This window comes from Diadema setosum, chromosome 1 (genome assembly GCF_964275005.1).
Source record: "Diadema setosum chromosome 1, eeDiaSeto1, whole genome shotgun sequence".
NCBI classification, from domain to species: domain Eukaryota; kingdom Metazoa; phylum Echinodermata; class Echinoidea; order Diadematoida; family Diadematidae; genus Diadema; species Diadema setosum.
Genome location: NC_092685.1, coordinates 28,861,242 through 28,887,276, shown reverse-complemented (window position 1 = coordinate 28,887,276; position 26,035 = coordinate 28,861,242). Strand labels below are relative to the sequence as shown.

The 26,035-nt window shown below is 41.1% G+C and overlaps 2 protein-coding genes across 2 annotated transcripts; both read left to right on the top strand.

Annotated features, from left to right (window-relative positions):
- The first annotated feature begins 9,875 nt into the window (after positions 1–9,875).
- LOC140229366 (uncharacterized) lies at positions 9,876–13,296 on the top strand. Its single transcript, XM_072309662.1, has 2 exons — positions 9,876–11,537; positions 13,210–13,296. The coding sequence occupies exons 1-2, from the start codon at positions 9,876–9,878 to the stop codon at positions 13,294–13,296; spliced, it is 1,749 nt and encodes a 582-aa protein (XP_072165763.1).
- A 13-nt stretch (positions 13,297–13,309) lies between these two features.
- Positions 13,310–25,334, top strand: LOC140229301 (thioredoxin-related transmembrane protein 1-like). Its single transcript, XM_072309579.1, has 6 exons — positions 13,310–13,487; positions 18,688–18,849; positions 19,528–19,656; positions 21,703–21,748; positions 23,050–23,151; positions 24,954–25,334. Exons 1-6 carry the CDS (start codon positions 13,348–13,350, stop codon positions 25,191–25,193), a joined length of 819 nt encoding a protein of 272 aa, XP_072165680.1. The 5' UTR covers positions 13,310–13,347; the 3' UTR covers positions 25,194–25,334.
- The last annotated feature ends 701 nt before the right edge of the window (positions 25,335–26,035 follow it).

Below are 26,035 nucleotides of genomic sequence, written 5' to 3'. Positions count from 1 at the left end.
GTTTTGTCAGTAGTCATTACAAAGTGAGGCATATTCCATACAAACATTCATACATTCTGCGAAAAAAAGTGGAGGTACCCACTCAAAGACTGTGTCATGCACCAACAGAACACCCGTCAGCACCGACATAACATTTGTCATACACCGACAAAACATTCTTGGATTAGCACCGAATGACTGCAACTGTTGACGCCATGTTTGCCAACTCCGACTCTCATGTCCCGAATGGACACTTTTATTCCACCCCACCCTGGTTTCACCAAGGCACATCACGGTTCTCCGTCACACCTCCCCCCAACAAGAGGAAAGTTATGAATGTAACTTTTCGACTATAAACACCTTCGTTGTACGGCTTACTTCACTATTCTTGCGTACTATTCAGCTTACACGATTACAAACTCAAATAGTTTTTTTTGTTTTTTGGTGTTTTCTTACAACCTCACCTGGCATACTTCACTTATAATTACTGATTTTGAGCCTTATCAGAATCAGTTCACTCCGGCATCATATTGTCCACCTTTAGAACAATATATGAAAACTTGACAAGCCCCCTACAAAACATGTAAATACACAAATCAACAGTCTACAGTAATACACATGTGAAACTGTTTTCAACGGGTGCACATACGGGTGCACATAATATGGAAAGATTACACCAAATGTAATCAATCATTTCTCCAGTAGTATCAATATTTTGACTGAGACTGTGCTTTCTGGTAGTCTCGACTGTAATTATATGCTCGCATGCTTGACCAATAAACTTACATAACTTCAGGCATGAATAGTATTTTGTTTTTGGTAACACATACACTTCATCTTTAAATGTGAAAACCAAAAATACACTTTCTCCACGAAATTGTTGTGACTATTGCAAAGATATGTCTGTTTCTCCAACACAAACTTTCATTGGAGTTTCACTGAATGTGGTAACAGCACGCATCTCTTGATTATAACAACATCGTATTTAAACACGTCAACACACGTGTACATCTACTCAATGTACTTGCTAATACATCTTATACTTATAAATGTCAACTCTGCGTCATACGTTAGCCAAAACAACAACAAAATTTTGAACATCGGACATTTCTTTTTGTCCCTTCACACATATGTACTGTCACGCGATAAGATGTTGTAATATATGTGCAAACTCTGGAAAATATCGAGATCATACTCGACACACAAATGTGACGCTGTCACTCTGTAACGAAATACATTGTACATATACAGGTTATTAATTTACAAAAGTGACATTATAACATCTTGGCTTCTTTATGCCTCACTGTCACTCAACACTTTTTCATTTATACAAAACAACACAAATTCTTGTGTTTTAACACAAATCGGTTGATATAACACTCAAAATTTGATCAACAGTTTTCCTGTGACTGGCCGGTTGTGTTTTGCTATACTGTTTTTGCATTTGCTAGCATTAACTCGGTAACGTATCGGTATACATACAAATCTGAATCCTTTGACTCTTTGGTACATTGAATAAAATCACAATACATGTAGAAGTGTGCAACTGAAGCACAACTTTCACCGTAATCTTACACACCACAGATATTGTATCCTGGCGCTTCCTGTAATGTTGGGTTTTCAAAATACAACTGTATCATACAATGCTTGGCGTGTAACACATCATTAAATTTTTCAAGCGATGTCTCCTTATAAAGACAGAATATCGATGTGTGTACTAGTACTTTCTCATACTTCCTAGCATCACTCACATACTGTATACTGTTTTCGCTTAAAACAAACATGATTAACATAAATACAATTTCTTCCTTCACAGATCCTTGGGAAAGGAAGAAAACTGAACGAAAATACATAAACACCTGTATACTTTGTCATATACAAAAAAATATCAACATCAGTTTCTTGTCTGTTTTGAGTCTTGTTTGAAATGTTCAGCTTGATGTAGGTTTCACTGTAGATTTGATATAATTATCGTTCGGCAACATTATCAGCGCGCGCACAGTTTCAAACTCGCGACAAAGCGTCTGCTAATTTGTTGTCCTTTCCTGCTATGTGCACAATTCTCAGTGGGTACGGTTGGAGAATCAAACTCCAACGGAAGAGACGCTGATTCTTGTGCTTGAAGCGTTCTAAAAATGTCAATGGGTTATGGTCAGTGTACACCACGATGTCTCTTCCACCGTCCAAATACGCTTCGAAATGTTGCACGGCTAGAACGACACTGAGGCATTCCTTCTCCACAGTTGAATACTTTTGGGGATGGCGATTCAGTGTTTTGGAGAAGAAACACACGGGTTTGCTGTGTCCGTTGTCGTCATCCTGAAGTAGCACGGCTCCTACTCCTCGGTCACTAGCATCGGTAGCTAGCTGGAAGCTCCTCTCGAAGTTCGGTGCGATGAGCAGGGGATCGTTCATGAGGACGGCCTTCAGCTTCTGGAACGCATCCTGGCAGCTCGCCGACCACTGGAACGTTGTACCCTTTTCCAACAGGTCCGTCAAGGGCACCACCAGGTGACTGAAGTTGGGGACGAATCTCCGGTAGAATCCGCACATTCCCAAAAAGCGCTGAAGCTCCCGTTTCGATGACGGCACTGGGAAGTCCACGATGGCTCGGACCTTAGCATCTCGTGGTGCGCCGCTACCTCGGCCTACCTTGTGACCTAGGTAAGTCACACAAGCTTTCCCAAACTCGCATTTGGCCAAATTCTTAGCAGGATGAATCCGATATGGATGCTGCTTTATGGGCGCATTTTTACCAACATCAACTGTATGAACAGTGTCTTTCGCACAGCCTAATTTATCACTGCAAACATCCGGAAATTCATGGAAGATGTCGACAACATCTTGCCTCTCCGAATCAGACAGATGACTGAGCAGTAACTCTGGATTTTCTAGTGCCTTTGAGTTCTCTACTCGCGGAATCATTCCTGACTTGAAACTCACACTCTGAGAATCTGGAGCATCAGGCTCAAACTCTTCTGCACTTTTCCCAGCACTGTGTAGGACACTCTCACTCACAACTGCACCTCCTTCTTCTACCATCACACGGCTAAATAGCTCCTCAAAAGCCGGAATAGGAATCAACGGCGCAGGTCTAATGGCATGTTGTGGTTTTCCTACCACTTGACATTCATAACACGTTCGACAAAATTCAGACACATCCCTTCTCATCTTGGGCCAGAAGAAGTGATTTCTGATTCTACACAAAGTCTTCTTGACACCCATGTGTCCGGCCATTGGAATTTCATGTGCAAGACGTAGAATTTCCTTTCGATACGGCGGAGGAACAACTATCTGGTTGACAACCGTCCAGTCCTCATCTGCGGGACGATCTGGAGGACGCCATTTCCTCATCAAAACACCAGACTTTACATAAAAACATTCTGGCACTCCCTTCGCCTCATCTACAGTCAATGCACCCTCTCTCAACTTCAACAACTCCTCATCTTCCATCTGTGCTTTGATTAAAGCTGGCTGACAGAACACACCTTCCTCCCAACTTTGTTCTCTTTCACCTTCACTAGTCACCTTTCCAAAGAATGTGTCACCAAGAAAAATTTCACTTTCAGACTCCTTTCTCTCACGCTCTGCTTCACTTGCTCGAAACCTGGTGATAGCACATGTTGGAAATACTTCTGGAAATTCATCGACAAGTTTTTCGCTTCCTTGCTCGTACACTGGGACTTCAGAAACAACCGGAAGGACACTCACTCGACCTCCTGCAAGGTCATTACCAAGCAAAAAGGAAACTACATCCATAGGGAGAAATGGAACAATTCCCACAATCACTTCCCCTGAAATCAGTCCACTATCCAAATTCACTCGAAAAAGAGGGACCGCCTGAGTTCCTCCGTTGACATCATGTATCAGTACTTTTCTACCCGTGTTACAGTCTATGGGCATACTCTTCACATCTCCTACCATGAGGGACTGTGTAGCTCCAGTATCACGAAGGATGACAACCGGTACTCTAAATTCAGCAATGGTAACTGTACCCTTGGAAATGAAGTCCTTGTACTTTTCATCCACACCACTCGAACACGTATCTGTCATTTTTGAGACACTGCTTTTCACAACATTTGGATGACGCTGTTCATCACTTACACTTGACTTAACAAAACCATTGTTGGCTGCTTGGTTCTGTTTCTCTTTTGTTTCAGCATCTGAACTGTTCTGTGTACGTGTGTCTGCATGGACTAAACCATGTGTTGCTCTTTGCTTTTGTTTTTCTTTTGCTTTATTTTGTTCTAGCAATCGCCTACATTCAGACTTAATGTGACCTGTTTTCCCACAGAAAAAGCATCTCACTTCTTTGTATTGAGGCCGTGGCGATTTTGGTCGCTCTTTCTGTGATTCAGTCTTTACTTTATCCCTGCGTTCACTATGACTACTGTGCCACTTTTGAGTGTCAGGATTTCTCAACTGATCAAATTTCCTCTTTCCCTCAGGACTTTTTGTTTTCACCTTATGTGTCAATTCATACTGGTCAGCGGTGACTGCTGCACTCTTTACATCATGTACTCTTCGATCTTCCAAATATGTTCTCAAATCTGGAGGTGTCGATTTCTTGAACTCCTCCATCAACACTATCTCTCTCAAATTGTCATAAGTGAGATCTACTTTCATTGATCGAACCCATCGATCAAACAGAATTTCTTTTTCTCTCTGAAACTCTACGTAGGTCTGTCCCGAACCTCTCCTATATCCTCGAAACTTTTGCCTGTAAGCTTCTGGGACTAACTGATAGGCAAGAAGGACTGCTTCCTTAACTGTGTCATAGTTATTTGCCTCTTCATCAGAGAGAGCAGACACTACTGAATGTGCCTTGCCTGTGAGCTTTTGTTGTACTATCATGGACCAACATTTCTTCTCCCACTCCAAATTCCTGGCTATTCTCTCAAAGGAGAAAAAGAAAGAGTCTACATCCTCTTCATCAAAGCGGGGGACTGTGTTTGCCATTTTTGCAATATCGGGCGTCTTTGGTCTCGACATAGTAACATTATCATTAGGCCTATCCCCTGGGATGCTACTGGCCTGCGCCTGGGTCAACTCAATTTGACGTTGCATTAACTCTTGTTCGAGTCTCAGATTTTCTGCCTTTATTTTTTCTTTTTCTAACTCCAATCTAGCCAGTTCTAGTTGTGTGGAATCTACCCTCATCTCACTAGGTCTAGTAATACATGTAGTAGTAGTACTTGGAGCAGTTTTTCTACCAGCACTCTCAATCTCATCTGTACTCTCACTCTGGTCTGTGTGTTCATTTTCTACACCACCCAGTTCAAGCTTCTTCACCAGAACTGCAAAGATTTCTTTCTTTCGACTACACTCTCTGATATCAGCATCTACATGAGTTGCAACCTCAATCAATTGGGCTTTCACTAACCCTCTCAATCTACCAAGAGTAACGTCTTTCACAAACTCTGCAGCATCGAACTTGAGCTTGGCTGCCATGATTTATTCACATCTAGCTTTCCGACTAGATTTCAAGACTACGTCGCTAACGCAACTTCCTACAGTACACTCCACTGCGTACCAAACTACGAGAATAGTCTAAGCAATTCAGACCGAACAAACACTCGTATATCTCGAGGCCAATTTCCTCGTAAAGCCACATCTAACGATGCTAATCCAAATAACCAGAAAGTGACACACTAATCTGATAGAATGACATAACGGAAATGGTAATACGTACCCTTCCTTTCCAGCAATCAATGCTGCAACCCTGGTATTCAGCTAGCGAGAAGACCAGTACAAGTGCGCAAAACATACTCATCGCATCGCTTCGCGAATCGCACTTCCATTGTAATTCACAACCACTGCTAACGCAGCCCCATTACACATATACCGTGCAATGTCACGCAGTAATACAATACCGCTACGAACGAACGACACTGTTATATGGAAGCAGGAGCCCATCAAAAACACGGATATACGTCGTGTAGTAATTCGAATTGCTACGCGACGTAAATAATTACGTCGTGTCGCAATTCGAATTACTACGCGACGTAATTATTTGCGTCGCGTAACAATTCGAATTACTACACGACGTAATTCCGAATTACTGCTCAACGAATTAACGTCACGACATTAAATGAATTAGTGTCGTGTTGCAATTCCCAATGCTACACAACGTAAATAATTACGTTGCGTAGTAATTCCAATTACGACGCGACGCAAATAATTACGTTGTGTTGTAAATATTTACAACACGACGTAATTCCGAATTACTGCTCAACGACTAACGCAGCGAATTAAGGTAGCGACGTTAATTCAACCAATGGGATCGTTCGTAATAGCGGGTGAAAAACCCAGGAGGAGTACGAAGCGCATGCAATCCGGTGAAAACCGAAGCTGGCTATACAGCAGGGAGGTGGAAGTTCCATTCCACCTCCCTGCTTAGTCTGGCTTCCAGACCCTCTGCCCATACTATTTCGCTATCCATGATATTAACGCCCTCAACGTCGAAAACTAGTATAGTTTAAGTTGATTTTAAGGCGGCGACTTCGTCGCCGCGGAGTCCAGTTGGAAAAGGGTCTGGAAACCAGATTACTCCCTGCTATACGGCGAGCCATACGCATTTCGTTTACAGTACAATCCTATGAAATGTGTAAAACCTAAATTATAGGGCCTACATTGTATCAGAAAATATGTATTCAAGCCATATCCACAAACCAAATACTGACAAACATGCTGTAGGAAATGAGTGTCTAGCCCTTTGGCACGTGCACCGTGATGCATCACTGAGCAAATAACGAACGATCCCATTGGTTGATTTAACGTCGCTACGTTAATTCGCTGCGTTAGTCGTTGAGTAGTAATTCGGAATTACGTCGCGTTGTAATTATTTACAATACAACGTAATTATTTGCGTCGCGTCGTAAGTGGAATTACTACGCGACGTAATTATTTACGTTGTGTAGCATTAGGAATTGCAACACGACACTAATTCATTTAATGTCGTGACGTTAAGTCGTTGAGCAGTAATTCGGAATTACGTCGCGTAGCAATTCGATTTACTACGCGACGTAAATAATTACGTCGCGTAGTAATTCGAATTACGACGCGTAGTAATTCGAATACGACACGACGTAATTATTTACGTCGCGTAGCAATTCGAATTACTACGCGACGTATATCCGTGTTTTTGACGGGCTCCTGCTTCCATACTGTTACGTTCGCTACCCTGTGTACACATCTCACATGAGTGCGAACACCACACATACCTCCAACGGGCATCAATCATTACAACGATGTACAAAACACCGAAATACTACCAAAACACGGCCTGTTTGTATGTTCATTTCCCGGACATGTTCCCCACATGTCATGCACCAACAGAACACCCGTCAGCACCGACATAACAACTGTCATACACCGACAAAACATTCTTGGATCAGCACCGAATGACTGCGACTGTTCACGCCATGTTTGCCAACTCCAACTCTCATGTCCCGAATGGACACTTTTATTCCACCCCACCCTGGTTTCACCAAGGCACATCACGGTTCTCCGTCACAACTGTGCTTGTACTATGTGGACACCTCACAGGGAAAAAATAGGTGAATAGCTTAACTGCAAGTGTGTGGGAAATGAGAAAAGAATGGGAAAAACAGGGAGAAAGAAGAAACAGGAGTTATAAAGACACGAGACTACTAAAATTAAAAAGCCTTGATCAATCGATATACATTAAATATATGTTCATGTATTCTTGGCTTTTCATTTCAAGAAATTTTAGATTGTATAGGGTCAATCAGCAGTGCATCCAAACAACACAACCGCAATCGAAACAGCCTGTACTCCTTAATGACACCGCATGCACTAAAAAGAAGAACGCCCCAACACTAATTACACAATGCATCAAATTAAAGACAAACTGATATAGTGCGTAAGCGGATCCTGAGGGGTGCGTGCCCCCCTCCCCCTATTTTTTTTTTTTTGTTAAAGCAAAAGAAATATAAAGAAAAAAATGAAAGGGGTCGCGCCAGCGCCCCTCCCCCCTTTAATTTTTTGAAGATAGCATCTTAGTGGGAGCAGAAAATTGCGTTGAAGCACTTTTTTTCTTTTGTTGCTCGTCAGCCGGTGAAACCCGGAAGTGGCATGAGAAATGGAAAAATTTCGCGCTGAAGCGTCAGCGGATGAAACCCGGAAGTGGCACCAGAAATATTTTGGCGCCCCCCCCCCCCCCCCCCTCTTTTCGGACCCACCCCTGTAGTGATCTCAAATAGTCCCGCAAGAGTAAACCAATAAGATAGCAATACATGACAAACAAGACGTATATCTATCTATCTATCTATCTATCTATCTATCTATCTATCTATAAAGACGTATAATTATATATATATATATATTTATATATGTATGTATATATATATATTTATATATGTATGTATATATATATATATATATATATATATATATATATATAATGGTATTATTATCCGCGTGTTGGAATAAGAGCATGAAGACGATGAAGACAAACAAGTTGACATAATGCATCAGAATCCAACTTCATTTATTTGTAAACCAAATTTTCGACCCTTGCACGGATCTTCCTCAGGGTAACTGTTACCCTGAGGAAGATCCGTGCAAGGGTCGAAAATTTGGTTTACAAATAAATGAAGTTGGATTCTAATGCATTATGTCAACTTGTTTGTCTTCATCGTCTTTATATATATATATATATATATATATATATATATATATATATATAATGGTATTATTATCCGCGTGTTGGAATAAGAGCATGAAGACGATGAAGACAAACAAGTTGACATAATGCATTAGAATCCAACTTCATTTATTTGTAAACCAAATTTTCGACCCTTGCACGGATCTTCCTCAGGATAACACCTGAGGGTGTGGTCCTTTACCTTAACCTTTGAGGGTGTGGTCCTTAACCTTTCCTCAGGGTACTGTTACCCTGAGGAAGATCCGTGCAAGGGTCGAAAATTTGGTTTACAAATAAATGAAGTTGGATTCTAATGCATTATGTCAACTTGTTTGTCTTCATCGTCTATATATATATATATATATATATATACATATATATATATATATATATATATATATAATAATAATAATAATAATAATAATAATAGCTGCTTATATAGCGCATAATATTCCTGGAATCTCTATGCGCTTTACACAAATGGGTAGAGTACACGTACCATAAACTACAACTTACATAATTTTAACAAAACAATATAATTAAACATACAAAATACAACTTATCATAATCATTCAATAACAAAACAAATATGTTTTTAAGGACTTGAGGAAAGTGTGAGTACATGTGATGGCCCTAAGTTGACTTGGTAATTTGTTCCAGAGTACAGGTGCTGCTGACTGAAAAGCCCGATCCCCATATGAACATGTCTTAGTTGCTGGTATATATATATATATATATATATATATATATATATATATATATATATATATATATATATCATTATGTATATATATATATATATATATATATATATATCATTATGTATATATATATATATATATATATATAGAGAGAGAGAGAGAGAGATACACAATGTTTATATTATCGGCTTCAATGTAGTCGAAATTGTTTTTCTCGAAGGTGCCAATCAACCTTTCCTCAGTGCTTGTTTATATACGCGGTGGCTAATGTGCCTGTGTATGTCTGCCATTTTCCCCTCAATGCTCCTAATGAATTCAAATTTTAAGTAGGCCTGCCGTAAGATAAACAGGTGGACCTATCATACGGCAAAATAAATCTTCATCATAAACCGGGCGAAAGCCCAATCTATAAAGCTAAGTGAAAAAGGCACACATACACGGCTTATACAAGCTAACTAAATTCAAGACTTCTACTTCAAAATGAACGCACTTATTTGGAATGGCAAGCGCTAGAAATTGGCATCCCCATGGGGTGTCCAGTCTCGCCGCTGCTGTTTGTCCTTGGGATGGAAGTGTTAACCCGGTGTGTGGCCCCGAGAATTGAGGGGTTGATGCTGGCTGCAGATGTGGTTGTGCCATCGATTAGGGCTTTCATGGATGATCTCACAATCGTGTCTGGCAACGAGACCCAGGTCAAAGATGGCCTCCATAGGTTAGAGGAGTTGGTGGCCTGGACACGGATGAAGTTCAAGGCCAAGAAGAGCCGCTCAGTGTCAGTGCGGAAGGGGAAGGTGGTCGCAAGGAGTTTTCAGATTGGGGGAGAAGATATCCCTCAGGTCACTGAGCAGGGGGTAAAGAGCCTTGGGCGGTGGTATGAGGGCAAGTTGAATGACAGGCACCGAGGAGTTCAGATCTATGAGAAAGTGGTGGAGTGGTTGAAGAGGGTGGACAGGACACTCATCCCTGGGAATGCGAAGGTGTGGTGCTGCCAGTTTGGCTTGCTACCACGGATCATGTGGCAACTGCAGGTGTACGAGGTGGCAGTGTCCAGGGTTGAGAGGATGCAGCAGAAGATGAACTCGTACTACCGGAAGTGGTTAGGCGTTCCAAGAATGCTTACAGATCTGGCATTCTTTTGCAGATCAGGCAGGTTGCAATTGCCTATGACGTCAGTGGTGGAGGAGTTTAAAGCTGGCAAGGTTAGGCTAGTGATGATGATGAGGGAGTCAAAGGACCAGGTAATAGCAGGAGTTAGGCCACCGATCCGCACAGGGAGGAAGTGGAGGGCGGAGGAGGCTGCGGACGAGGCAGTGGCAATGGCAAAGTGGAAGGAGATGCAGGGTGCGGTTCAGGTGGGTCGGAAAGGGGTCGGGTTCCATCAGGGTGTTAGATGGTACAGCAAGCAAGGCAGGAAGGGTAGGAGGGAGTTGGTGGTGGAGGCGGTTAAGGAGAAGGAGGAGGAGTACCGCTTTGCCAAGGCTGTACAGCAGGGAGTGCAGGGAGCATGGACCCGATGGGAAGGGGTGGAGCAGAGGAAGGTGTCATGGAATGACCTTTGGTCAATGTCCTCTGGAGCTGTGCGCTTCATGATCAGTTCCACCTTTGATGTTTTGCCGTCTCCAGTAAATCTTCAGAGATGGGGCATTGTGGAGGATGGTGGATGCAGGGTCTGCAACAGGGCGAAGGGCTCACTAGAGCACATTTTGTCAGCATGTGGAGGTCTATTACAGGCCTATACATGGAGGCATAACCAAGTGTTGAAGGAGATGGCGGAGGTGGCGAGGGTGGCAGTGGAGGCAAGGAAGAAGAATGGGCCTCCTAGGGTGAGGGGAATCCGGTTTGTGAAGGAGGGTGTGAGATGCAGTGTGAGAAAGAAGGGTCAGAGGGATGATGGTGGGGGAATCTTAGCAGCGGGGGATGATTGGGAGGTGCGGGTGGATGAGGGAAACCGTACAGTGCCAGAGGAGGTGGTAGTAACTGCCCTTCGGCCGGACATGGTGCTGGTAGCTAGGTCTGTGCACAGGTTAGCAATGGTGGAGCTGACTGTGCCATGGGAGACAAGGATGGATGAGGCAAGGGAAAGAAAGTTGGATAGGTATGCTGAGTTGAGGGAGGAGTGTGAGAAAAGGGGGTGGAGAGCGGAGGTGCATACTGTAGAGGTGGGGTGCAGGGGATATGCTGGTCGATCGGTAAGGAGGTGGGTCAGAGGGATGGGAATAGGTGGTAGGGACGGGGAAAGGTGGATCAGGAGAATTTGTGGGGCGGCAGAGACAGGATCTGCGTGGATAGTAGGGAAGGCTTGGGGGGGGGGGTGGTGGGAATAGGGGGTGTAGAGAGAGTGTTTGAGAGTGAGGAGAGGTGATTGATGCCAATCCCTTTTTTTTCTTTTCTTTTCTTTTCTTTGAAATGCCATGGGGGTGCTGTCAAGGGGATCCCAACGCAGCACCGGCCAGCCAGGGGGAGGTGTACAGCACTTAAATGGCCGAAACACTGGTGATCCCTGGTGTGCTGCTGACGACCCGTGGCATTTGCGGAATTAACATCTTTCCGTTTATTATCTTATTATCTTATATATATATATATATATATCATTATGTATATATATATATATATATATATATATATATATATATATATATATCATTATGTATATATATATATATATATATATAGAGAGAGAGAGAGAGAGAGAGATACACAATGTTTATATTATCGGCTTCAATGTAGTCGAAATTGTTTTTCTCGAAGGTGCCAATCAACCTTTCCTCAGTGCTTGTTTATATACGCGGTGGCTAATGTGCCTGTGTATGTCTGCCATTTTCCCCTCAATGCTCCTAATGAATTCAAATTTTAAGTAGGCCTGCCGTAAGATAAACAGGTGGACCTATCATACGGCAAAATAAATCTTCATCATAAACCGGGCGAAAGCCCAATCTATAAAGCTAAGTGAAAAAGGCACACATACACGGCTTATACAAGCTAACTAAATTCAAGACTTCTACTTCAAAATGAACGCACTTATTTGGAACATGGTTGCCTTTTCACGAATATGAATGACCTTTTAGTGAGAGAGAAGCAGAGAAAAGTTGAGCTGCTACGGTTGTACAACCTAAACGACGAGATTCCGTCTCCCAAGCTTGAAATGAATTTGAATGTTCATTGCTGAAATGCGCGTGCTCCTATCTAACCATTGATTGCTCCGATAGTGAATATGAAAGACGGGATTTTGAATCTGGTTACTGATTCGGTGCTGTGACAGAGGAATGCTTGAAACTGAATGCCGGAATAAGAACATGAAGGAAAAAAATTACCGGGTATGAAATTGACCGGGAAAACCTATACAGGGCCTCTCCATTATCATTATCATTGTTACATGACTGGTCGGAACTGGAGGGCCTTCCGGCGAGTTTCGACAAAGTATTAAAGTGTTATCTACGATGTTACCCGAAATAAACGACAAAGCCTACTCGCGTAATTTCTGCATGTCAGTAGGCCTACGTAGAAAATAACAAGAGACTGAAGAAAAAATTTGAACTAAATGTCAAAGCAATTTCAACAGAAGAGAGTAAAACAACAAACTAGTGAATCGCGTTCGGGTATTTTCGCAAGAGTGCATGTGTAATGGGGGGGGGGGGGCTGAGTGAGATGGTAAAAGTCATAACAGACAATCAGAATGTGCATGCTACTCAGTAGGCCTACTCTTATACTAGTAAGGTAATGTTCAACGGATGTTTCAATTTCCTACGCTGAACTCTAATCATGTTTGACCAAGATTACTGTAATACATGTACACGTGTTGTTACTTGCGGAAGTAAACCCCAAACCGCCGTGTTAGACGTTTGCTCAATTCGTTTTGAATAGATCGTAGAAGCCATCGGCTCTCCAAGCGCCAAGGACCCTGCTAGTGACTTGCAACGAATTGAATTCACAGTCACAGCACAAGACTAATGTTCCAAGCGAATTCTGTTGTAGAACTCGAACTACTCTAGGCGGTGAATTATGGAGCTGAAAACTGTCGTTCTGGGCCTATTGCTGTTTTTCAGTATTTGCTGTCGTGGAGAAACGGGAAAAGCAGATGTTGTGAAGATTACAGACGGCAACTGGAGGCAGACACTGGATGGAGAATGGCTCATAAAATTGTACGTATGGTTCGTAGGGAAGAGTCATCAATCAGTCCCACATATTGAAGAATGAGGCATGGCGCGCTTGCGGCCGCGGAGGCCAAATGAATCGTGTGATTCAGCCGTGCAAGCAATATGTTTTAACAGGTAGTAATGTAAATGAAGCTAAATGTAAGCTACCTCAGTAAACTATATGGTTTACAAGTCCTACCAAGGTAAATTCAGATAGTGACGCCAAGCCAAGAAGGGGACGACTACACAGGTTTTACAGAGATGTAAATTGTATTCTGTAGACATGGTACTAGGTAGAGGCTATCCGCATGTCGTAACTAACACTGCGGGAACACTAATAAATATACCTAATCCCTAATGAATATTTATCTGTCTTCAATGGTCTTCTACTAGAGGTCTAGTTCTAGTTAACCGTTAGCCCCTGGCGGCTACCTCGCAGCTGAGCGGGAGCAAATATCACCAATATTTGCAATAACTCCCTATTGCCACATTCACGGCGACTTCACAAATAAAGGATGGCTAAATTTCTATCATAAACACCAGAACACAGTGACAATAAAAATGAAATATACCCGATCGACTTGGTTCTTCTCACCAATTTATCTGGAAACTGCAAAATTTCCACATTTTTTAGGAGTAATAAGCGGCCTGCCCTTGTGGAGTTCCTTGCTGCCATTTTGAATGTTTATCCATTAGTACGCATCTACGCATGCGTATTATTATTATTATTTTTTTTTTTGTACGCGATTTCTTCGGCGCATTAACGCATACGGTACAATAAAAAATTGCAACATCATGTAGCGAGCAATACAGCTGTCAATGCACTGCACTGCATGCATGCTGTGCGCATGTGCAGGTGATTGTGAGTTTTAGTGAGCATCGGTGAGCTGAAGGTATTCGCCTTAAGACAACATTTTCTGCATCATGAGCAATGAAATGCATCAAACAGTCACTGATTGGAATCATTTAGGTTTAATCGACCCATGTAAGTATTCCTAGTAGATTTTGTTGAAAAATTAAGGAAATATAGCACTGCAACGGCTCCCGTTTTGTACAACTCTTAGATCTTAATGCGAAAACGGCGCAGCCGCCACACTTCGTGCGGCGGCTCTCGCAGTTACAACCTGTCTTCATAATCATATTATGTGATGGCAGATTACATTGTCATTGACATTGCATTGCTCTACATGTATAAAGGCACCTACTTGTAGCTAACCCCAGGCCAGGGCACTGTGGTGACCAGTGTGAGCAACACAAACGTGTTGGGGTCGTCGGTGCGGTTTACCTAGGTACCTACTAGTAACTTGTAAACTACCTTTTACGATCCTACAGTAATTACATGGTAATAAAATTACACAAATCACTGACTGTCATTCACTGGGTGTAGTCCGTAGTCTAATTTGTACATGAAATGTTCCAGACTATGAATAGCATTTATCATATGAAAATCAGATGTACACCAAGCCATGAAATGAGATCAATTATCCATAGATTGATATGTAATATAGACACGAACAGTGTTTAAATCAGTCAATTCTTTAGTTTTCTTGAAAAAATCTCGCATTTTAATAACTTTTCGCATTCACGATTTTTTCCATCGCAGTGGCGGCTTCGATTCGCCCATCATCGTAAGTAGAGAGCTCGCTAGCGCTGAGCCAGCATGCGGCGTCCGCGGGCAGTTGTAAATCATACAACACTCATAGTGACTCCTACGGCAGCAACCGCGAAGCTCTTCACGGGCTCCGATCTGGCAGCCAATTTCACTGAAACAGGCATGCAAGGTCCATTTCGTGTACCGCTCTTACCACGTGCGATCGATAAATCTTCAAAAAATCAGAAAACATTTCAGTTTTGAAAAAAAGTGAAGTTTCGATATTGCCATATTTTGCGCAATGTGGATTAAAGGGTGTGTACAGTTCTGGTCAAGGTGAGGATTTAGCTTTTAACGTTTTGCGAGATATTCAGAAACCACTCTATGAGATGTCAAAGAGCATGCAGTTCTAAGGGGTATCAAAAGTTTATTCAATGAAAATCGGTTTTGAAATGGCTGAGATATCCAAAAACAAGTTGAAACAAAGAGATCCTAATAAGGTTGTGGCATGTCGCCTTTTAACATATCTCAGCCATTTGAAAACCAATTTTCATCAAATAAACGTTGAATCCTTCTTAAAATTACATGCTTTTTCATATTTAATAAGAGGCTTTTCATTATTTCACTTAGGAATGTTCAAAACATGAATCCCCACCTCAACCAGTACTGTACAGTCCCTTTAAGTACAAAATACACCAAAGGTCACGACAAATAAGTGTGAAATTTCGACTTAGCGTGCTGAACAGATCGTCCTCCTTGGGCTACTAGCGGTAGCTAGCAGACACAAACCCACGTACAGGAAGGCAAAAGTAGTTCAGGTTTGTGATTGAACATGTTGTTTGCCATACCGTCTACGGCTGTATTACTTTTGAAAAGAATGATATCAATGCACCCCTGTCATAACTGCTACAGCTAGCGATCGTCGCGAATGGGCTAAAAAGTTGAACACTGCGTGTGTAGAAAACGATGTACATTGTATGTACATGAGCGAGAGCGCCATCTAGTGCTGAATGACGAACGCTACTATGAATAATCTAGACGAGTTTTATACCCCTTTCCCGCTGCCCCTCTTGGTGAACCACCGTCGGATTCCCCGGTGAAATTTTCAGTGCCGTCGTTTCACATCTACGACAATGCTCTCGGTGAATTTTGTTTGCAACTTTACCCTAGATGTGTTTTCTGCTCGCACCGTACCGCAGCCGATCCCAGCGGATGTGTGTAATAATGGCGCAATATTTCGCGCACTAATTTGAACGTGGTCTGGTACACTCAGTATACTGTACTACAGCGCGTAGTGACTCGTACTCGTAACTTCTCTACCTCTATCGATCGTAATTCGCATTTTCGGAGGGCCTTCATCTTGTTGCTCAAAGTGTTGAAATTCGCGATATTTGCAGCTCATTATTGTGTACAAAAAAAAAAAAGAATGGAATTTGCTATCATTGTGTCACTGATGCTTCTGAATCAACTCGGACTGTTCGGAAACTGAGTGATGTTGCAATCGCAGCAGTATAGTCGAGTCGAGTGGAAGAGGAAGAAGAAGAAGACATGGTAACTCGAGTACACTCAAACTAATCAGCTCAGTTTATTTGTATACGGCATGCATACAATTAAACAATACAACACGATGCAATACCACAATGCCGTCGCGGCTGTGAACGTCACACGTACGACATACTACTGTAGTTGTGTGTATGTTTACATGGGTATACACGAATTACGTGTGGATTAATTTGGGAGCGCACGCTAGCTAGCGAAAAACATGTGCATGACCAGAAACAAAACGTGACCTTTGACATAATCTGCATATTTCACCCGTTGTTTCACCGAGACAACCTTTCACGCTGGGCGTTCCTCGGTGAACCACCGGTGGTTTCCCATTGAACTATCGGTGTTTACCCAGGACGCTTCTAGGGTAAAAATTACCCAAAATTTAATCGGTGTTTCACTTAGGCTTCCCGTAGGTTTCAACCGAGTTTCCTTTCACACTGCGGGGTTATCCAGGTGCCCCCGGGTGCACCCGGGGACGATTTCCTTCAGCGGGAAAGGGGTATTAGATAGAAGCCCCTAGTCATGGGTTATCATGTAGAACATGCTATATCTATACTATAGGTAAATTTTAAATGAATTGACAATGCACCAACAGACATTTTAATATCGACACCGGCACCTTGGTCCAAGGTTCGACCATGCACAAAAGCATATGGGTTTCTATGTGTAGCAGGCAGCTGAATTTTGGATGGCATTGTGGTCAAATTATAGGCAGCGTGCATGTTTCTGTGAATTTCTGTAATGGTGATGTGGTCAAATTATAGACAGCGTGTGTGTTACTATTGAGTTTACAAATTGTGCACTTCCATGCTTCTCCAACTCTGGAAGCTCTCAGTACTGTAGAGGCTCTAGTAGAGCCTCTTCATTTTAATGACATAAGACTGGTATTCCCATGGTAAAGTGTAATTTCACTCTTGTACATGCAGCCTTACTGTGTACCTCTCAAGCCCTGCCAAGTGACTGTGACCAAATTTGATCTGAATCTTTGATTGTGTAGATTGTCAGATACACTACAATGGTCTTGTTGACCAGCTGAGATATGATATAGTAAATTTCTGTCATTCACAAGCAAATTGACGATAAACAGTATAGATTTCCACTATACAATATGTGACCCGCTACAACAAAATGATCCTAGAGTCGGGCGAGGTCGATTATTTGAAAATTGCACGATATAATCCCCTAAATCTTTCTGCTTTAGATTGATACATAACACATTTTATAAAAATAATCGGCTGGGGAGATATCGATGTTTAAAAGAGAGGATGTTGAGACGTCTGGAAAATCACTGTTTCGAGAAAAGCGCCCTAAAAGTCTTCCTTTCGACGCAATCACGATCAACGGACACGCAAGTCAAGTTTTCACCTATGGACAATAGAAGGTAAGCCCTAGCAACCCCCGAAGAGTTCATTCAAGCACATCAGCGTCGGCGGTCTCCTCACCAACCAATCAGTGACCAGGATGTGAGAAGCGGCTGAGCATAGCGCACCCCGCCCGCACGCACCAGTCGACTGGGCAGTGTGCGAGCTTCACGCTTCGGTTAGCAGCAAGCAGCAAACTGACCAATGAGATCACTCTGGTTGTTGTTAGGGGCGGAACCTATCTGTGGCGCTCAATCCGAATTTTCGAACCAGTTTCTGCTTCGTTGAAACGCCAAAAAACATGGCTCAGAAAAACGCTATTTTTTGGTCTTTTCTTTGATCATTTTGCTTCAAAATTTTGACAGATGATAGAAAACATGTTAGACTCCAATAATATATCAAAATTAGAAAATCGTAAGTTTTGACCAATTTTAATGCTCTGACTTCAAACTCGATTTTCACAGCTTCCACTGTGCGCGACTTTAGGACCTTTTTGTTGTAGCGGGTCACATATGTGTATTTCAGTGTGGACTGTGTTACTGTAACGCTTCACAAACAATAATCTAAACCCAAGCGTAACTTCTCTGATATGACCACCATTATATTGATGCAGGGTAAAATGAAATTCTGAATGGTTGAAGTTAAATGCACACTGATGTTTACAGCTTATAATCTTGTGTGTCTCACCATCAAACCATCTCAGCTATGCACCATGGTGCCCTGCGTGCAAGGCCGTTGCTCCAGCGTGGATAGAGCTTTCAGAATGGAGCCAAGAACTGGACACCAAAATCGCTGAAGTTGATGTCACCGAGGAGCCAGGACTCAGTGGTCGCTTTGCTGTAACAAGTTTACCAACCATCTTTCAGTAAGATATTTTGAGATTTTTTAGCTGCTCAAGTGAAACTACAATCTATGTGAAATAAATGCTTCCCACATTCTGCCAGTTACACCTGTCCAAAAATAAAGGCAAGCTGTTTCAAAGCAAACGATCCCATAATGTCAATGGTGTAGACAAACAGGTAAATTTGTGAAGAATTGTTACAAGTACATGTACATCTTTATCATAGTTTACGTCACAAAATGTACCTTTTTCGTCATTTAATTTGACATTTGTACTTTGATTCACTGAAGTGAACCGTATTTAAGCTCCTTTGATATACAATGTACTCTTTTCAGATAAAGTGGCTGTTTTCACCTGCTTTTTTTTTTCTTAATTAATCTGTATTTGTTTGAAAAAATTAAAAAATTAAGTTGAATATTTTTTAAAAAGTACCATGTTGCAAAGATAATGCACATGTGGCTTGTACATTTATCACATAGTTTCTCTACTGCTTGTGTAAAAGTATATCTTGCATCAAAACTTGCAGTTGTTGGCTGTTAATTTGGAGCTGTAATCATGAAATTAGATGGGTTTTTTTTTTTCTCTCTCTCTCTGTCTATTTAGCTGCTCACTTACCTTTCAGGGGTTCGTGATTTGCTTTCCTCGTTAATATGTATGCTTTTTGTTTTTGTTTTTGTTTTAACTGTGTCTCCTTCTGTGAAGTGCTAAGGATGGTGTCTTCAGAAGGTACCTAGGACCGAGAACCAAGGATGAGCTCATCACTCTGGTAGAAGACAAGAAGTATGCTGAGATTGAGCCAGTAGCAGGCTGGCAATCGCCTAACTCAATAGCGTAAGTTCTCATACTTCAAGCAATTCTTTTGGTATAAAAAACTTCACAGCCCCTTGATGGCTGATTTATTTTTTATGCCTCCGCCACGAAGTGGTGCTGGAGGCATTATGTTTTCGGGTTGTCCGTCCGTCCGTCCGTCCGTACGTACGTCCGTACGTACGTCCGTCCGCTTTCGTTTACGCGATAACTTGAGTAATGTTTACTGGAATTTTACCAAACTTGGTCCAAGTATGAAGTATGATGGGGCAATGATTTGATAAGATTTTGGGTGAAATCGGCTAAAGGTCAAAGGTCAAAGGTCAAGGTCAAATCATGAAATTGTATCCGTTTACGCGATAACTCAAGACTGGATGGAGAAAATTTCACCAAACTTTGTTGGAGGATGATGTATGATGGGACAATTACTTGATTAGTTTTTCAGTGAAATCGGACAGAGGTCAAAGGTCAAAGATCAAGGTCAAATCCTAAAATTTATCTGTTTACGTGATAACTCAAAACTGGATGAAGCAGGTTTCACCAAACTCGGTCCAAGGATGATGTATGATGGGACAATTAGTTGAGTAGATTTTAGTGACATTGGCAAGAGGTCAAAGGTCAAAAGGTCAAGGTCAAATGCTAAAAATGTTGCTATTTCCCCCATATCTATGCAATGCCAGTAGTTATTTTCTTGAAACTTAGTGTAGACATGTACTACTGCGTAAAGATTCTCCAGAGAGAGTTTCATGTCATAAGGTCAAAGGTTAGGTGAAAATGTTGCAATATTACTTTTCTTGCAAATGGTTCAATGTATCTTCATGGAACTTGGTACATATGCATGTACTGACTGGCAGGGATTATCTAGGGAATTCAGGGGTCATGGGTCAATAGTCAGGGGTCAAAGGTCAAGATCAACTCCTAAAAATGTTACTATTTCCCTCATATACTAGTATATGCAATGATTCCATTATTAGTTTTAAAATTTAATATATGTACATGTATTGGAGATTCTCTTGGAAATTTCTAGCCAGAAGGTCAAAGGTCAAAGGTTAAGGGTCAAAGGTCGGGTTTGAATGAAAAAAAATATATATATGTACTGTAATTACACTCTTTCTTCATACCTTGAAAATTATACTCAATGCATAAACTTATAATAAGGTCGGTCAGAAGTCAAGTAAAAATTTTCAATTCCCCAAATATGTGTACCTGCACTCCTTAATAGACGATTATAGCAAACCCAGTTCATGGAAAGTGAGCATTCAAGATATTTCTGACAAACCTGTCCGATATTTTGCCAGTTATGTGAAACTGTCATCACACATTGTGAAGACATTGTACTATATACCTATTGGGAGAGTCATGCATTATGGCGGAGGCATCAGTCGCCATAGCGACATTTCTAGTTTTTTTTTCATTGTTTTTGAAAAAGTTTTTATTATCTTCTTTCACACCATACCTTCAATGCAGTACATAGTGTGCTATATTTGAAGCATTTGACATACTTTATAGGTACTACTTGGAATGAACCGTGAGCAGTTGGTATTTTTCCCCATTGCTGTGTGAGCAGTATGTTGACCTTTTCATAGGGTTGTCTTCCTGCTATGTGCAAGTACACGAGTGTAGTGAGATGTACACTTTGACATGTCATGACAGTTACCTCATTTAGAGGTACTTGTCCTTCAACTGACTCTGACTGATAATTGCAGAACCATGTATTTTAGTGTTCAAGCCTGTCACATTTGTTGATGTATGTCATGTGAGATTGTGCTACCGGTCTCAAATGACTGCATCTTAGATTTTTGGAGTATGTATACTTGATGTTGTTAAAACAGTGGAGCCTTGTTTGTCAGTTTTTGCTGACATTATGTTGCATTGGATCACCAAAGTTTTTGGATCTTGCACCTGTACAGTGTACATCAGGGTCTACTCTTTTTTGATTCTGCATGACAACATACATATGTAGGTCATGTGTCATCATACATGCAGCTGATCAAAAATGCCTGTGTTATTGCACTTTATTTCATCTGTTTTTACTCTCTTCCTGCAATTTATCTTTCTCATTTTGTGCAGAATGACCATCCTGTCTTGGGTTTTTAAGATGTCAATGCTTGTCAGAGTGAGTTTACAAATTAAGCAGAAAATCTTGTCTTCCTGCTTTTACAGTGCACTCACATTGTAATGAAGACGGTTATAAGAGAATGTTGGTTTAAAAACAAAGTAAAGTTCAGGGTCAAACATTCCTGTGAAACGAGGAATGTTCGCGTGCATTTTAATTTTACGAATTTTGCGAGCGCCAAGATTCGCAAAATTAAAATGCACGCAAAATTTCTTGTCAACACTATATGCATTGAGCGCCAGTGGCAATTCGTGAAAATTTCATGCCATGAAAAAGGGCCTATCAGCTCCAATTCATGAAAATCTTGTGCCGCGAATATATCATGTTTTACGGTGTCAGATATCTTTATACACTTATGTGGTTCAGACATAACGAAATTTTGATATAATGAAAAAAGAAAAAAAATACTTGGTCCTGAAGACTTTGTTATAACAGGAGCTGCCTGTATTGTACAAGTAGCAAAATTTTTTTATTATTATGATTATTCAGTATATTCAGTGAAGTTGTTGTGGCTGAGTGGATAAGACCACAGACTTAATTGTGAGGTCACTGGTTCACAACCACCGGCAGCAGTGGTTGTGCCGGTAGGCAAGACATTCCATCCTCATTGTTTAAACCTTTGGAGGGGACCTTGAAAGCAGTCCCACGAGTGTAGCCTTGCTCATGAGAATTGAAGTGCTTCCTTAGTGAACACATAAATCAAACAAACTCAAATAGGTAATAATGTTAATATTCCTGTCTTATGTAGTGGAAATAACAATGTGCCCATTAACTGGATTATGTTACATTTGATCATGGAGCTGTATTTATGCATGGTTGTTCCATCATCTCCTTCCTAAAATTGAAAGAACAGTTTGTGCTTGTTCAATGACATACATGTAGCAGCAAATTCATGATGGATACATGTACAATTTTGTTTACATGCCTACTGGTTTGCATCTCACATGCTTCATTTGTTTCATCTGATATTTCTGATAGCCTGTGTGATTTTATTGCTTTTAATCCAGTACCTCACTTGTCCCCTTGCTAGATTGGAATGAAGTTGTGATGATGCCTGTTTTACTGTGATAGATAGCACATTGTTTTGCGAGTACTTAGATACTGATAAGATGTGTGCTAGATGCCATTGAAGCAGGTACTAAAGTTGTACTAGAGTAGTCTACCAGATACAGTTGCCTGTAATGTGTCTCTCCAATAGGAATGCACAAGCAGGTGATGTGATCATGTTGCTTTGTACATGAACTACATTGTTTCATTAGTCATGTTTATAGTGACTAAGTGTGTATTTGTTAAAATCCTAGGTTACTCACTCAATTCTAACGGAAGACTATGGATTCCCAGCCTGGAGTTCATATGGATTCTTTGCTGTTGTCACCATCATGTTGGGACTTTTTCTAGGCATGGTAAGTAAACTACAGTTGAACCTCTTGTGTCCGGACAAGTCGGGACCGGGGCTCATCCGGATAAGGGATTTGGCCGGATACGGGAGACTCACTGCTTTATTCATGTACATATACATACACATGTACTGATGTAGCCCATTGTAGTACCACATGTAGTAATGTGTATACTGCAACCTTTTCATTGTTACATTTGGGGATGTTTGGGTATGTTGAAATGTCTGGAGGTAAGCAATTTGGAAGGAAATTTGATGTAATGTATGTTAATCATGTTGGAAGTAATATGTAATTCATAATCATGTGTGTTTGGGTAGGAGTTGTCAAGGAATTGGGAATCCCCCTTTCCTCCCGTAATTATTTTAAAAAAATCACGGCGAGATTGCGTCCGTATAATAGAGAGATCCGGATAAAGGGAGGCCGGATAAGAGAGGTTCAACTGTAATGGATGCTCAATATGAGTTCTGCTATGGATGTTTCAGGTGTATTTGTAAGCATGATATTAGTTGTGTATTCATGTATAGGTGCTTTATTACCTCCGCAAAGGGAGGAGGTTATGTTTTCGTTACCGTTGGTTTGTTTGTTTGTTTGTTTGTTAGTGAGTTAGTTTGTCCGTGTGCAAAATAGCTCAAAAAGTAGTTAAGGGATTTGAATGAAACTTGCAAGAAAGGTTTAAAATGATACAAATAACAAATGATTAAATTTGGGTAGTGATCCGAGAATTTGGGGGGGAATTTATGAAGGATTTTTTATATTTAGGCAGGTAGGGTCAATGAACTTGGGAGTTCAGGCTGCGCGTATTTGAGGTTTGCATGCGCGCACTAAAGTGCGTGCTCTAGTTTCTACTAGGGTGAGGCGCGCCGTGCAGCTGAGGGTTTATGATGTAACAAAGGCTTCTATATTGGGAAATCAGGTAACTTCCAGCACACAATGCTATAATTATGTATGGGTGGAAATCACTGAATATCTCTATGGAAGAACAAGATCAGTGGTGGAAATGAGCGGCATGCTTGGCGGAGGTCTGCGCTCTCAGAGTGCTTTTCTAGTTTGTTTGTGTATTCATTTAATACTTTCCTTTAAGAGAAATGGAAATTGTATTTTGTAGATTATAGAAGGTCGAAATTATCAATGAGAAGGAGGAAATAATCAGCAAAGAAAGAAAGCAGCCACTTGCCACAGAACCACCTGTTCTCTCTCCTTTGCTTTTTTCTGTTTCCATACATGTGTCTGTGATGCTCAGACAATTTATGTGTTGTACCCAAAAAGGCTTGTAATCGCATACCATTGTGTCTATGAACTAACCCTTCAAATTATTGAAATGAGGCAATTCATGGACAGAATTATAGTCTGTATCCTGTTGCTTGAGGGAATATGTCCATGAGAAAATACAACCAAACTTTCAAGGAATGCACAATTTATCGAGAATCCTTACTTTTGACTGGGACATTTGCACATACTGTATTTACACATACTGTATAAGCTGTTATTTTCGCGAGGGTTTAGTTTTCACGAATTTCGCAAATCACAGTTGGATCGCGAAATTTCACCACACGCAAAAATTTCTATGATCTCATCATTTGCAAAAATATCTGTATGCAAAAATAACTGCATATACTGTATTAAAACCATATCTATTTTGTGCAGCAGGAATTAGGAAATAAGCAAAGGCTTGTTTAGAAAAGACACCAAGAGATGTCAAATAACACTACAGCTTGTATGATAAAAAAGGGGAGTAGAGTTCCTTCATTTGTTATAGCACAAGTAATTGCTAACATCAATATCGCTGCTATTGCTCATTTTTCACGCAGATCCTTGTTTTCATCGCTGATTGCTTCTGGCCCGTCAAGCCCAGAGAGAATTACCAAAGGCCACCGCCTGTCCCAGTTGGACCGACGGGAGGGAAGAAAGATGAAGAAGAGGAGGCGGAGGAGGAGGTTGCAGGAGAGAAGGATGAGATAGATGCAGGACAAGCTGAAGGGAGGGGAGATGGGACTGTCAGGAAACGGAAGATAGAATCAGAGCCAACTTCGTCAGAAAAAGCATCCTAGTTCTCAATTCGTCTCGTTGTTTGTTTGTTTGTTTTTTGGTGACTAGGTGTGCATCATGACTTTTTAAAAACTCTTTTTTTTTACACTTACTGTCTCAGCGTTACACAGAGTATCCATGTGGCTAGGATTTTTCACAGGAAAGGAAACACGATGAAAATTGATTATACACATTTGTGTCTGTAATCAGTTTTGTGGATTGTTGCAATTCCTTTAACTTGTCGCCATTCTATTGATTTGTGTGTGTGTATGTCTGTGAGCATGTGTGTGCATGTGTGTGTGTGTGTGTGTGCATGTGTGTGTGTGTATGTATGTATGGGTTTGTGTCTGCCCACTTCTCAATAAGGATGTTTGACAGAGTATTTCATGGAGAAGCACCAGTGTCTGGAGTATACAGAAAGGTTTGTGAATTTTTGAATCATGTAATTTCACAATTTCAATATTCAACTGGAGGACTTGTGTATGCAATCATGTCTGCAAGGAGTTGCAAGTTATAGTTTTTTGAGTTTTTTTTTTCATGGTCTGTAGAACTACATTTACATTGCAACCACATCTTCATATTTTCAGTAAGTCGGAGTGCACCAACCACTAGTGTGACACAGTTGCGTGGGATTGATGAAAACGCCTTGAAGCGCAACTCATTATAATTGCCTTGACCAGAAAATATGTGAACTTGCCCATGTTTATTTGTAGTGCATAAAATTAATATTCTAGCAACAAAAAGATTACAGATGTTAAGTTGAGAAGGGACCGCCTAGCGATATGGATAGTCTTGTTAGTAAATTTTGTGCTGTCCCAGAACTGTAATAGAAAAACTCGTGTTGCAGCTGCCCCTTCCTCCATTA

What these genes read in the sequence shown, in the direction of transcription:
- LOC140229366 (XM_072309662.1), top strand. Translation starts at nt 9,876, where the DNA reads ATGGGGTGTCCAGTCTCGCCGCTGCTGTTTGTCCTTGGGATGGAAGTG. An exon ending in GGGGATATGCTGGTCGATCG is followed by an intron (nt 11,538 to 13,209) that starts GTAAGGAGGTGG and finishes CGTTTTGAATAG; the next exon opens with ATCGTAGAAGCCATCGGCTC.
- LOC140229301 (XM_072309579.1), top strand. Translation starts at nt 13,348, where the DNA reads ATGGAGCTGAAAACTGTCGTTCTGGGCCTATTGCTGTTTTTCAGTATT. An exon ending in GGAGAATGGCTCATAAAATT is followed by an intron (nt 13,488 to 18,687) that starts GTACGTATGGTT and finishes AAACCATCTCAG; the next exon opens with CTATGCACCATGGTGCCCTG. An exon ending in CAATCGCCTAACTCAATAGC is followed by an intron (nt 19,657 to 21,702) that starts GTAAGTTCTCAT and finishes CATTTTGTGCAG; the next exon opens with AATGACCATCCTGTCTTGGG.